This window comes from Hibiscus syriacus, unplaced genomic scaffold (genome assembly GCF_006381635.1).
Source record: "Hibiscus syriacus cultivar Baekdansim isolate YM2019G1 unplaced genomic scaffold, ASM638163v2 tig00110610_pilon, whole genome shotgun sequence".
In the NCBI taxonomy this organism is placed as follows: domain Eukaryota; kingdom Viridiplantae; phylum Streptophyta; class Magnoliopsida; order Malvales; family Malvaceae; genus Hibiscus; species Hibiscus syriacus.
The window spans coordinates 990,323-1,004,303 of NW_024062800.1; the positions used below are offsets into that span (position 1 = coordinate 990,323).

Below are 13,981 nucleotides of genomic sequence, written 5' to 3' on the forward strand. Positions count from 1 at the left end.
TCAAACAATGATCATTGTATTTTGTAAGGAATTATCATTCAAATTCAAAATTTCTATTCTAATTTTAACTCTTTAACCGTTAATCATTGAACTAAACCCATGGTGTATTGTAAGAGTTATTCAATTTATAAAACTGTAAGAATTTATTGAACAATGTTTAGATTCAAAGAACTGTAATAAATGAGAAACCGATTGGGAGAGTTTGTTGAGCTTTCACCTACGGTCCCACTGATTTTTCTCATTTGAATGGTTCGATTTCAGGAAAATTTATGGTCATAAATTTGTTCATGAGATTTCTCAATCATCTAATGAATAGTTATGCATGTGTTTGTCTACATCTAATGTTGGAAACTAAACAAATCCCTTTTTTCCCTTTGATTTTCATATCTTTTAGAAAATCTCCTAGCAAGAACATGTAGTAACCGAGTTTGATCTAGACAAAGATGAAGAATTCAAGAACTCGATGCAATCTTCAATAGCTTCAGCACGATGAGACTCAACTGATTCCGCCAGTGACCGAGACCTGGACATCTTGGAAGCATAAACCTTGCGTGAAGAAGAGTTGTTCCCTCTAATGGATATGAACCGCAAAGCTCCGGTAACTTTAGCTCCAACACGTCTCAAAATGCTTGCTGGTGAAAAGCTCAAGCTTTCGACAACCCTGAACGTGAAAATCCCAACAACAACCCTTCTTTTGTTACCACTCGTCATCGTCGTCGTGCCGCTGCCTCCATGTTTGATAAACATGGTCGGCCTTTCACCGACGTTGGGGCTGAAACTCACTCGCTTGCTCGTTCTTCTCGACATGCTAGACTCAAGGTAAGGAGAAATAAAGGAAAAAGGATGTCTGAAATGTAATGCAAAGAAGGTGCAGTTGGTAAGGACTTTAGAGGGTATTTATCGATGAATTGTGGTGAATAAAGTGAAAACTGTAAAGGAAAATGGGCAAGGAATAGGATAGGATTTGTGTCATCAAAATGAGTAATTGGCAGCGGAATTAACTTTTAGATGTGACCATATTAATGTTCATAGATGTTGACCTCAATGCACTAATTACTAATCCCATGGACTAAACCAAACAGAAAAAATCTGCCCTTTTCAACATTGCATTCCAAATTTTTCACATGCACGAGCCATGCATCTGGCGCATTCCAATGTATAATTGCTGTTTAAATCCAATTATTGATACCCAAAACTCCCCCTGAGACTATTACTTGCCCTGTACGAGAAAACACAAGGTTTTTTTTTTTGCAGGCACTGGTCAAGAATAAAGACAGAGTTGGTAGCAGGAGCAAAGGGAACACAAGGAGACAAGCACTGAGCGTTGCTTTTGAGGTGGTGTCAGGGCCCTTCTTTTTTCCCCTCTTTTGTTGGTCTTTTCTTGTTGCTGGAGAAGAAATTGGTAGTGCGATTGGCCCTCTTTGAAGAGATAAAATGAAAGAGAGGGGGGACTCTGCTTTAATATAGTTATTACAAGTGTGGTTTGGCGTGAATCTGAGGGAAAACCAGGCACCCCAAGGAAAGGTCCCAGTTCTGAGTTTTGCATCTCTATTGGACTGCATTCCTGGTCAAGTCATCAGAGACGTCATTGTTCAATAAAGCTGCTTTGATTGCAGAGCAAAATAAAAGCGAAAGCAGCGAAAGCCAGTCAGTATTTATTTAGAGCTAAGCAAGCCTCCTAGTAACACTGGAACGACAATTTCAAAGTAATAACTGCAGTTCAAACCAATCTTGGAATTTCATGTCCATAAAGAAAATGTTTGCCATGAGTTTCGAGGTGATATGAACCACAAGGGATAGTCTCTGGAGACAAACAGTGACATTAACTCATAAATGCCTTGCTTCCATTTGTCATCACTACCTGTGGCTCCAATTCAGCAGTTGACGTTTCCCTGTTTTCACTCATAAATACATTGTTCCTGTTGGGTGGAAGATGATGGGCTATACAATAGCATAGGCAATTACCTTTGTTTTGGAACCATTGATTCTTATTATGGACCCTTTCACCCCCACAAGCTGCTTCAAAAGAGCTGTGGCCCAATGGAATTTCGGACTAACAAATTATTTGAATCAAAGTTGATATCAAGATTTCTTAAGCAATATTAGAAATTTGAATCTTGATATTTACGAATAAAACATATTTGGTTGGAAAGATCATCTCTATATTAAATCTCTATTGTACTTAATATATATTAATTAACCTTGTGGTCGTGGGATCGAGTCTCACGGTGGACAATTCATAATTCTAACTGCTGGAGGTCTCCCATGGAAGCTGCTCTCAACCTGGTGTTGGGGGCAGCCTACTATCCTATCTCCCCCTTACCCCATTACATATGAGAATATGATCAGCTAATTAATAGATCGAATATCGATATTTATAAAAAAGAATAAAGTTAACTAAAAGAAAAAAGAGTTAAGCTCAATATTTTTTTTTTTTGACAATGAGTTGAGCACGATATTGACATTAGAGGTTAAAGCACACTCATTTGAGTTAATTCCATAATCTGATTTACAAATGCTGCCACTCAAATCTCTCTTTAAAGTATTCAATCCAATAACTTGGCAACTTGATCATTTAAAAATCAAAATTCACAGATAAATGTGTTTATACAGGACAATAAAAGTGGGTTAAACTTAAAACTATGTATTAGTCCTTATATTATAAAAAAGTTGTAGATTCTTTTAGTTTAATAATTTTAATTTATATATTTTAGATTTCAATTTTTCATTCATGATTTAAATAATAATAATGAGATTGGTTAATTTCAATTCATTTAATAATTATTGTATTAATTTAAGTTGAATATTTATTTTATATTCTTTAATTTATTTATTTTAAGTCTTTCTAATTTAATAATAATTATATGTCAAAAATAAAATATTAAAAAATACAGGGACAAAAGCCATAACTATGCATAGTATAGGGACTAACTTCAAAATTTAGTGTTAATAGTTTGAATTTTTCATTTTAGAAAACCTAAAAATGATATGAACTTATGATTTTAGAAAAATTAAGTTAGTAATTAAAAAGAAAGCAATAATTTATTTTAAGGTTTGTTTATAACTAAAAATATCAATTTAATAATATTATAATTAAAATCATAAATTACTAACTTAATTTTAAAATCGATAATGATATTTTATATTAAAGAATTGTTTTGAGTACACAAAGGTAGAAAAGATCTAAGCTAGTTTACTATGTTTCCTCTTCGATCGTTTATCAATAGGTTTCCTATCTCCGTTGGAGGGTCTTCAAAGTTATGAAGTCTGAATGGTAGGTTTCATGCCATCTTTGTCAACCCGTCGGCAACTCCGTTTCATTTTCTCAGAATATTAAAGACTTTTTTTGTAACACCCCAACCCGTATCTGACCCGAATACGAGTCCGAGATGTCACATCAACCTTTTTAAATAATTTCTTATATAAAATAGAGGGAAAAATTAGATTAAATTTAAACATAATGAATAATTTACATATATTAACTCAAAAAGTTTAAAAAAACTGTTCAGAGTTTATACAATTTAATTCTTTAAATACATGCCAATACTATATAATGCAACAAGGAAACATACTGTTAATTATTCTGATATGATCTTTGCTAAAGTTATGTTGTCTCCTCTGTCTATCTTCTCTTTGAAACTTCTCAGATCCTACGTGTGAAACACTCACACGTTAAGTCATAGACTTAGTGAGACATATAAATGAAAAATGAAAACTCTCACTATTTAATAATGCATGTACATTAAATACCATAATATCATACCAAATCATACACACATTCATACATACTCATGTACAATCATTTTCATTATTACCAATCTTATCATTAATCCTTATAATTATACTCTTATACATAACATTAGTAATCATCATATTATCCATTAATCAAACAATACACACAAACCATGTAATCCATTTCACACAACATGTCACACATATACATATCACATACAATGTATTTGTTTATTTCTTTATTAACCCATGTATACTTCTGAGAACTTAAGGTATGTGAGTACATTGAGGTTGTGCATAAATGTTATCACTACAACTCGTATAAATTCCCACTAGGGGCACATAGAATTTGTCCCGAAGGACCGCGTAAAAATGTCCCAAAGGACCACATAGAAGTCCCGAAAGACTACTCCTTAAGAATCACATATATATTCCAAAGGACCAAATATGTGTCTCGAAGAACCGCATATATGTTCCAAAGGATTACATATATATCCCAAAGGACCACGTAGAACCCTCTACTCTTGGCATGCCAAATATATCCCTAGCTCTCATAACACATAACATGGGCATTATCATTTATATCATTTCATGTATACATATAAGCACATAGTTCCCTTACACGTAGAACATTTTCATATGATTCACATTCACATGTCATATAACTTATATCTTGTTCTTATATCTTTTCATAAACATTTATTCACATATATCACTTTCCGGAAATCACATATCTCTTATTACATGTCTTATCTCTTATGATCATGTAATCATATAAATTATTATCACATAAATTATAGTCATATAGTTAATCACACATACATGCATTCATATAGATCAAGTATAAAAATGCACTTAACATATAGATATATACATATATTCATATTCACTTAAACATCATATCACTACATGCCTAGATTCATATTCTCATGTTATCTAATATTGGAATTAGACTCATCGCAAGTCTTAATTCCATAAATAACGTATTCTTAATATCATGTACTCACCTGGTCTCACTAGCCAATACTAATCTCTTAACTTTCTCTCGGTAAATCTTACTTTGACGGCTTGTCTAAACTTTGCTTTCGATTGATATCTACACGAATATATAGTCCAATAAATATCTGGATTTGAATTACTCGAAAAGATTCATACCAATGCAAACTAAATAAAACACTAATTTCAACTTTTCAACTTAAGTAGTATCGGTACTACAAGCACAATACTGATACTTATATGCTTGTAGTATCGATACCCTTTCACATATCGATACTCATTTTCTATTATGTAATTTCCTTGCAAGAATGGTACCGATACCTCTCTATTGGTATCGATACCCTGGTATCGATACACTTACTTCAGTATCGATACCCCCTGAAGATTAATCATTATTCTTCCTTATGGTATCGATATTGTTCCTACAGTATCAATACCCTATGCATAATTATCCCAAAATTTACTTTGTAGTATCGATACTTACTCAACCAGTATCGATACTACCACCCATAATATATTTTCTTAAACTCGAAATTTCCAACACTTTACCCCAACTCTACTTATTTGACTCTCTTCATGCCTTTAAACTCAATTATACATACTTAAACCATCTTTTAGTGCCATAACACTTCATTATCTTCAATATCTCATTATAACTCTTGAATTTAAGAATTTCACTAAACTTTCAATATGTTCTAAACTCATTTCAAATACTTTAGACTTCTTAATCCTTCTTATGACAAGTCAAATTTATAAATAGAACTTCAAAAATCTCTTCATACTAATAATTCATTTCTATACCCTTATTACAATTCCCTTACTAATTCTCTCTTCTTGTTGTTTTGATCTTATATAAGCTTTTCTTAAGCTTATATAACACCCAAAGAACAAAAACCAACTTAGAAATTCAAGAAATCAGTAGCTACAATTCAACTTACCTTTGAAATGAGACTAACGGGAAGAAGAATAAGACAATAGAGAAAAAGCTTTCAGATAACTCTCCCCCAAAACCCACGTGCTTATCCCTTAATAAAGATGAGAAAATATCTTTTAAGTGAAAAAGACCATAATACCCCTTCATTCCTTCCATAATTACCATTTAATCTAATACTAAGATATTCATATTTAAGTCCATGAACTTATCAAATTTTCCTAAATTGATAACCAAATTTCAAAAACTTTCATTTTAGTCACTAGCACTGTTTTTGGGATGTTACATTTTTTGTGTAGAAAACGTTTTGTTACTTTTGTATTGGCACTACCGAATTAATAAAAATACACTTTATATAAAAATGCTTTGATCATGTATGAATAAAGCACTTTCTATAGGAATTATTTTTTGCTAAATAAGTACTAATTTTGTTGAAAACATTTTGATGTTTCGATATAACAAATTAAATTAAATTAATTTTAAGATTTCACAAATGATTTTCTAAGTATATTCGATTTAATTACTCGAATATCAAATTATTACTCCAAGTCTTTCAAGATTAATTTCAAACCTTACTAAATGTGTAAAATTGTGTTTTATACTTAAACTATTTTTGAAACAATTTTCACAAAGTATTTTGAACCAAAATCCAGCTTAAAATCAATTTTTCAAAGTGATGCACCGATGCACCAATCCATGCATCGATGCACCAATTAATTTTTCAAACATTGAATGTATTTTATGCATCGATGCACATACCATGCATCGACGCACTCAGTGCATTTGATGCATCGATGCACAAGACCATGCATCGATGCACTCAGGTTTTTCAAAACATCGAATGCATTTTATGCATCTGTGCACTTTTAGTGCACCGATGCACTGAGAGTCCAACGGTCAAAATATTTGAATTTTACACTGATGCACCAATACACCTAGGGTATGCATCGATGCACTGACGCTCCTAACTGCTTTAATTAATTGTTTTCACACTTAAACGGCTCTATTGACTCCACTAATCATCCCCAACATTCAGAATCATTTGCAGGTGTATTTAAATAAGCTTAGAAGCCATTGATCAACAACAAGAAACAACAATCAACAAGAATCAATAGAGAATCAAAGAGAAAGCATTAAACCTCAAGTTTGAGCATTTCAAGCCTATTTTTCATTCAATATTCATTTTTTCTTTCAAGAACACTACTTGTACTCAATTGTATTCATTTTTGAGTGTTCTTTTCTTTGTTATAGAATTGTGCAAATAATCTACCTTATGAGAATTTCCTTGTAAGTTTACAAATTTGTAATCTTCTCTTTGAGAAAGAGTGTTCTCAAGAATTGGGGTATATTCTTGAGGGAGTTGAAAGGTTATCTCTTTGGCCTCAAAAGAAAGAACAAATTAGTGAATTTGTTGGAAAATCCTTAGTGTGGATAGCTAAGGTAATAGACGTAGACTTTGGTTGAGAAAGTCAAACCACTCTAAATTGTTGTGCAATTTCTTTCAATTTTCTGCAAAAGCTTCCACCAAAATTTTTAATTGCCAATTCACCCCCCTCTTGACCGATTCCATCAATCGATTAACTCAAAAATTGGTATCAGAGCCTCAATCATTTGAAGGTTTAATCGCCTCTTGAGTTTATTCGGGAAGAGTTACATCGATAATCAAGTCATCAATGGCCTCCACTTCAAACGCCGACTCCAGTCTTGATTCGATGCCCGTCCACAAGCCTCCTTTCTTCAATGGAGCTAACTATTCCTATTGGAAGAATATGATGATGTATTTCATTCAAGCAAGTGACATGGGAGCATGGAATATTGTAGAAGTCGGATATATCAAACCTCTCACTCATCCAAGATTGTGGAGTGAAGGAGAGACAAGAATGTTCCAGCTCAACTCCAAAGTCATACATATCATATTTTGTGCTCTTGGACCAGATGAATATGGAAGAGTTTCATCTTGTATAACCGCCAAAGAAATATGAGATAAACTACAAGTCACTCATGAAGGCACCGACGAGGTAAAAGAATCTAAAATTAGTCTTCTAACACATAGCTATGAAAATTTCAGGATGAAACCAAAATGAAGATACCAAAGCTATGACGAATAGATTCTTAACTATTGTCAATGGTCTCAAATCATATGGAGAGATCATTCCAAACGAGAGCTTGTGAGGAAGTTAGTTTACTCACTTCCAAAATCATGGCAATCCAAGAAGACGACAATCATCGAGGCTAAGAACCTAAAGTCCTTAACTCTTGAAGAGCTAATTGGTTCTCTCCTCACTCATGAAATGATGGTTGAAGATGAGGTGAACCTCGATAAGATTGAAGAGACACCAAAGGAGAAGAAGAAAAACATTGGAGTTGCTCTCAAATCCACAAAAGATGAGAGTGATTCGGATGAAGATGACGATGACGAGGAAATGACATTGTTTGCCAAATGGTTCAGAAAAAATAACGAGACTTTACCGAGGAAGAAAATTCAAACGAAATGAAGGCCAAAAAAATGAACCAAAAGAGAATGACCCGATCATTTGCTATGAATGCAAAAAGCCGGGGCATGTCAAATATGATTGCCCATAATTGAAGAGAAAGGTGTTGAAAACATTTTGATATTTCGATATAACAAATTAAGTTAAATGAATTTTAAGATTTTCCAAAATGATTTTCTAAGTATATTCGATATAATTATTCGAATATCAAAATTACTCAAATATTTCAAAAATTATTTTAATCCTTACTTAAGTGTAAAAATAAGTTTTAATCTTAAAACAATTTCAAAATAATCTTTCAAAGTATTTCGAACCATTTCAAAGCCAAAATTCCAGATTGCTCAGAGGAAATCGATTCCCCCCAAGGGGTACCGATTCCCCCTGAAGGGTTTGGCTCCGAGATTTCCAGAATGATCGGAGGGAACCGATTCCCCATAGGGGTACCGATTCCCCCTGTTCAACGGGCGAAATATTTGAATTTTACACTTAGGGAACCGATTCCCCATAGGGGTACCGATTCCCCCCGCTCCAAACTGTTTTATTAATTGTTTTCACACTAAAACGGCTATATGATCTTCACTAATCATCCCCAACGTTCAGAAGAGATTCAAGGTGTATTTAAACAAGTTCGGAAGCCCTTGATCAACAAGAAATCATAGAGAACAAGAGAAAGCATCAACACCAAGTTTGTGCAAATCAAGCCAATTTTCCTTTCAATATTCATTTTGCTTTCAAGAACACCATTTGTGCTCATTTGTAATTATCTTTGAGTTCTTTTCTTGTTCTAGAATTGTGCAAACATCTTACCTTGTGAGGTTTTCTTGTAAGTTTGCAAATTTGTAATATTCTCTTTGGGAAAAAGAGTGTTCTCAAGAGTTGGGGTATACTCTTGAGGGATTTTGTAAGGTTATCTCTTTGGCCTCAAAAGAAAGAACAAATTAGTGAATTTGTTGGAAAATCCTTAGTGTGGATAGCTAAGGTAGTGGACGTAGACTTTGTTTGAGAAAGTCGAACCACTGTAAATTGCTGTGCAATTACTTTCAATTTTTCTGCAAAAGCTTCCACGAAATTTTTAATTGCCAATTCACCCCCCTCTTGGCCGATTCCGTCGATCGATTAACTCAATAATTGGTATCAGAGCCTAACTCATTTGAAGGTTTAATCGCCTCTTGAGTCGATTTGGGAAGAGTTATATCGATTATTAAAGTCATCAATAGCCTCCGCTTCAAACTTCGACTCCGGTCTCGATTCGATGCCCGTTAACAAGCCTCCTTTCTTCAATGGAGCTAACTATGCCTATTGGAAGAATAGAATGATGTACTTCATTCAAGCAAGTGATATGGGAGCATGGAATGCTGTAGAAGAAGGATACATTAAACATCTCACTCATCCAAGGTTGTGGAGTGAAGGAGAGACAAATGTTCCAGCTCAACTCCAAAGCCATCCATATTATTTTTTGTGCTCTTGGACCAGATGAATACGGAAGAGTTTCATCGTGTACAACCGCCAAAGAAATATAGGACAAGCTTCAAGTCACATGAAGGTACAGATGAGGTAAAGAAATCAAAAATTAGTATTCTAACGCATAGCTATGAAAATTTCAGGATGAACCAAATGAAGACATCAAAGCTATGACATAGATTTTCAACGATTACCAATGGTCTCAATCATATGGAGAGATCATCTCAAATGAAAATCTTGTGAGGAAGTTAGTCTACTCCCTCCCAAAATCATGGAAATCAAAGAAGACAGCAATCATCGAGTCTAAGGACCTATCGTCCTTAACTCTGAAGAACTTATCGGTTCACTCCTCACTCATGAGATGATGCTTGAAGATGAGGTGGACCTTGATAAAGTTGAAGAGACACCAAAGGAAAAGGAGAAGAAGAAAATATTGGAGTTGCTCTCAAATCCACAAAAGATGAGAGTGATTCTAATATGATGATGACGAGGAAATGACATTGTTTGCCAAACGGTTCAAAAAAATGATGAGACCTTACCAAGGAAGAAAATTCAAACGAACGAAGGTCTCAAAAATGAACCAAAAGAGAAGGACCCAATCATTTGCTATGAATGCAAAAAGCCGGGCATGTCAAATATGATTGCCCACAATTGAAGAAAAGGGTCAATAAAGAATAAGCACAAGGCTCAGTGGCTACATGGAGCGATGAAGAAAGTTCCGATGAAGAGGAACAAGAAGTAGCAAACTTGTGCTTGATGGCATTCGGGGAAGATTCTAAGGTAACCTCTAACTCATCCGATTTTGATGATTTATCTTATGATGAGTTATTTGAGGAGTACAATGGGTTGGCTTCGGATTATGAGAAATTGTTTTTAAAATATAAAATGATGTTTCAAAATTGAAAATGAAAACAAACTCATATCCAAACCAACAACGATCTTGAAAGTAAAATCAAAGATTTGCAAATCAAACTAGAAGAGTTTGAAAGAAAAATTTAGATTTGCAAAATTTACTTTCAAAGATCAATGATGATCATCAAAAGAAAATTGATGATCTTAAAACTTCTTTTGATAAAGTTGGAACAAACATTTGAAAAAGGTGGAAATTCAAATCCAACTTTGTTAGAAAAAGTTTTAGAAACTACAATCATAGAGGTCCCCAAAGAACCTCTAATGGAAAAATCATAGAAGTATGTGGGTTCCTAAAGAACTCATTACTACTAAAGATAAAATATCCTACACAAATGGATACCTAAGTGGACTAGGATTTTGGAAACTAATGAATATGGACCCAAAAGAATTTGGGTACCAAAAATCAAAAATTAATCTATGTTTGTAGGGAAAGGAACATTGCTACAAGGCACGGGAAACAAATTCAAATTCATGGTACCTTGATAGTGGATGCTCAAGACATATGACCGGAGACAAAAGCCGGTTCATTGAGCTTAATGCCAAAATGGAGGAGAAGTGACTTTGGAGACAATTCAAAAGGTCACATTGAAGGTATTGGTACAATAGTAATATCTCTTCCATACAAATTAAGATGTTTTATATGTGAATGGATTAAAGCATAATCTATTGAGTATTAGTCAATTATGCGATAAAGGATTCAATGTCTTATTTGAAATTAATGGTTGTAAAGTCATTGACATTGCATCTAATCGGATTATGCTTGTTGGTCATAGAATAGGAAACATTTGCATGATGCATTTAGATTCTTTGATATGACTAATTTATGCCTAGTTGCTAAGGATGAGCATGATAGTTGGTTATGGCATAGGAGACTAGGTCATGCTAGTATGAGTGTTTTGCAACAGTTAATTCAAGGAGACTTAGTAAGAGGGTTGCCTAAGCTTAAATTTGATAATGATAAAATCTGTGATGCTTGTGCTAAAGGAAAACAAAACGAGTTTCTTTTAAATCTATTAATGATGTATCAACTAGTAGAGTATTACAATTGATCCATTTAGATCTTTTTGGGCCAACTAGAACTACTAGCTTGGGAGGAAAACAATATGCATTGTCTTGGTAGATGACTATTCTAGATACACTTGGGTTCTATTCTTAAGTACTAAAGATGAAGCATTAGAAAATTTCATCACATTTTCAAAAATAATCCAAAATGAAAAAGGTTACTCTATCACTAGTTAGAAGTGATCATGGAACTGAATTTGAAATCTTGGATTTATTGAGTTTTGTAATTCTAATGGTATTAGCCATAATTTTTCAGCACCTAGAACCCCTCAACAAAATGGAGTTGTTGAGAGGAAAAATCGAAACTTTAGAAGAAATGGCTAGAACCATGCTTTGTGAAAATAATTTGCCAAAATATTTTGGGCGGAAGCCACAAATACCGCTTGTTATATTGTAAATCGAGTAATGATTAGGCCAATTTTAAAGAAAACTCCATATGAAATTCTCAAAATAAAAAGCCTAACATTAGCTATTTTCATCCTTTGGATGTAAATGTTTTGTTTTAAACAACGGTAAAGAAAACCTTGGCAAATTTGATGCTAAAAGTGATGAAGGAATTTTTCTGGGTTATTCTTTAAATTCTAAAGCTTATCGTGTATTTAATAAAAGAACTTTAGTTGTAGAAGAGTCTATACATGTTGTTTTCGATGATAATCCCCTTCCGAGGAAGGATTCTTCTGTTAATGATGATGTAGGTATTATACAAGCAAATGACGTTAGACATGACGTTGGAGAATCATCATCAAAGGAAGAAACAAAAGATGAGGAAACTCATGATCCCCTCGAGAATTCAACCAGTGAAGAAAGGGAAGTATCTTTTCCAAGAGAGTATAACTATGTCAAGATGGTGAAATTATAGGTGATCCATCAAAAGGGGTAACTACTCGATCTTCTCTTAGAAATATCTGTAATTATGTTGCATTTATTTCATGCATAGAGCCTAAGAACATCAAAGAAGCATTAAAAGATGAACATTGGATTATGGCTATGCAAGAAGAATTAAATCAATTTGAGAGAAGTAAAGTATGGACATTAGTTGAAAGGCCTAGTAATAAATCTACTGTAGGTACTAGATGGGTTTTTAGAAATAACTTGATGAAAGTGGTAATATAGTGAGGAACAAGGCTAGACTTGTTGCTCAAGGCTATACTCAGAAGAGGGCATAGACTATGATGAAACATATGCTCCCGTAGCTAGGATGGAAGCAATTAGAATGTTATTAGCATTTTCATGTTTCAATGAATTTAAATTATATCAAATGGATGTTAAAAGTGCATTTTAAATGGTTTATAAAAGAAGAAGTGTACGTGGAACAACCTCCAGGTTTTGAAGATTCAAATTTTCCGGATCATGTTTTAAAATTGACAAAAGCTCTTTATGGTTTAAAACAAGCTCCTAGAGCTTGGTATGAAAGATTGTCAAATTTTTTAATTGAAAAAGGTTTTTTAAAAGGAAAGGTTGACACTACATTATTTTTAAAGAGAAAAGGTAAAGATTTATTAGTAGTTCAAATTTTGATGATATAATATTTGGTTATACTAATGATGTTCTTTGCCAAGAATTTTCTAATCTAATGCAAAGTGAGTTTGAGATGAGCATGATGGGGGAGCTCTCATTTTTCTGGGACTCCAAATCAAGCAAAGAAAAGATGGCATCTTCATTAATCAAGCTAAGTACGTCAAAGATATGCTCAAGAAGTTTGGACTGGAAAATGGGAAACCTCATAACACTCCAATGAGCTCTTAACAAAGCTTGACTTAGATGAAGGAGGTAAAGTGTGGATGTTAAATTATATAGATCCATGATTGGCTCATTGCTTTATCTAACCGCAAGTAGACCGGATATTATGTTTAGTGTTTGCTTGTGTGCTAGGTTTCAATCATGTCCTAAAGAATCACATTTACTAGCTGTTAAGAGAATCTTTAGATACCTTAAGGACACTCCTAGTTTAGGACTTTGGTATCCTAAAGACTCTAGCTTTAGCTTGCATGCCTTTTCTGATGCAGATTATGGAGGATGCAAATTAGATAGGAAAAGCACCTCCGATACTTGCCAATTCCTTGGAAATATGCTGATTTCTTGGTTTTCAAAGAAACAAAATTGTGTGGCATTATCTACCACTGAAGCGGAATACATTTCAGCCGGTAGTTGTTGTGCACAAGTTTTATGGATGAAACAACAACTTTTGATTATGGAATTGAAGTAGGTACCATTCATATCAAGTGTGACAATACTAGTGCTATTTGTCACTAAAAATCCCATCCAACACTCTAGAACTAAGCACATTGAAATAAGACATCACTTCATTAGAGACCATGTCACTAAGGAAGATGTAGTTCTAGAATATGTTGATACTTTGCATCAATTAGCGGATATCTTTACAAAACCCTTAGAC

At 33.7% G+C, this 13,981-nt stretch overlaps 1 protein-coding gene across 1 annotated transcript; it reads right to left on the reverse strand.

Moving 5' to 3' along the window:
- Positions 1 to 402: 402 nt before the first annotated feature.
- On the reverse strand, positions 403 to 902 carry LOC120135599. Its single transcript, XM_039151857.1, has one exon. The coding sequence runs from the start codon at positions 805 to 807 to the stop codon at positions 403 to 405; it is 405 nt and encodes a 134-aa protein (XP_039007788.1). The 5' UTR covers positions 808 to 902.
- Between the last annotated feature and the right edge of the window lie 13,079 nt (positions 903 to 13,981).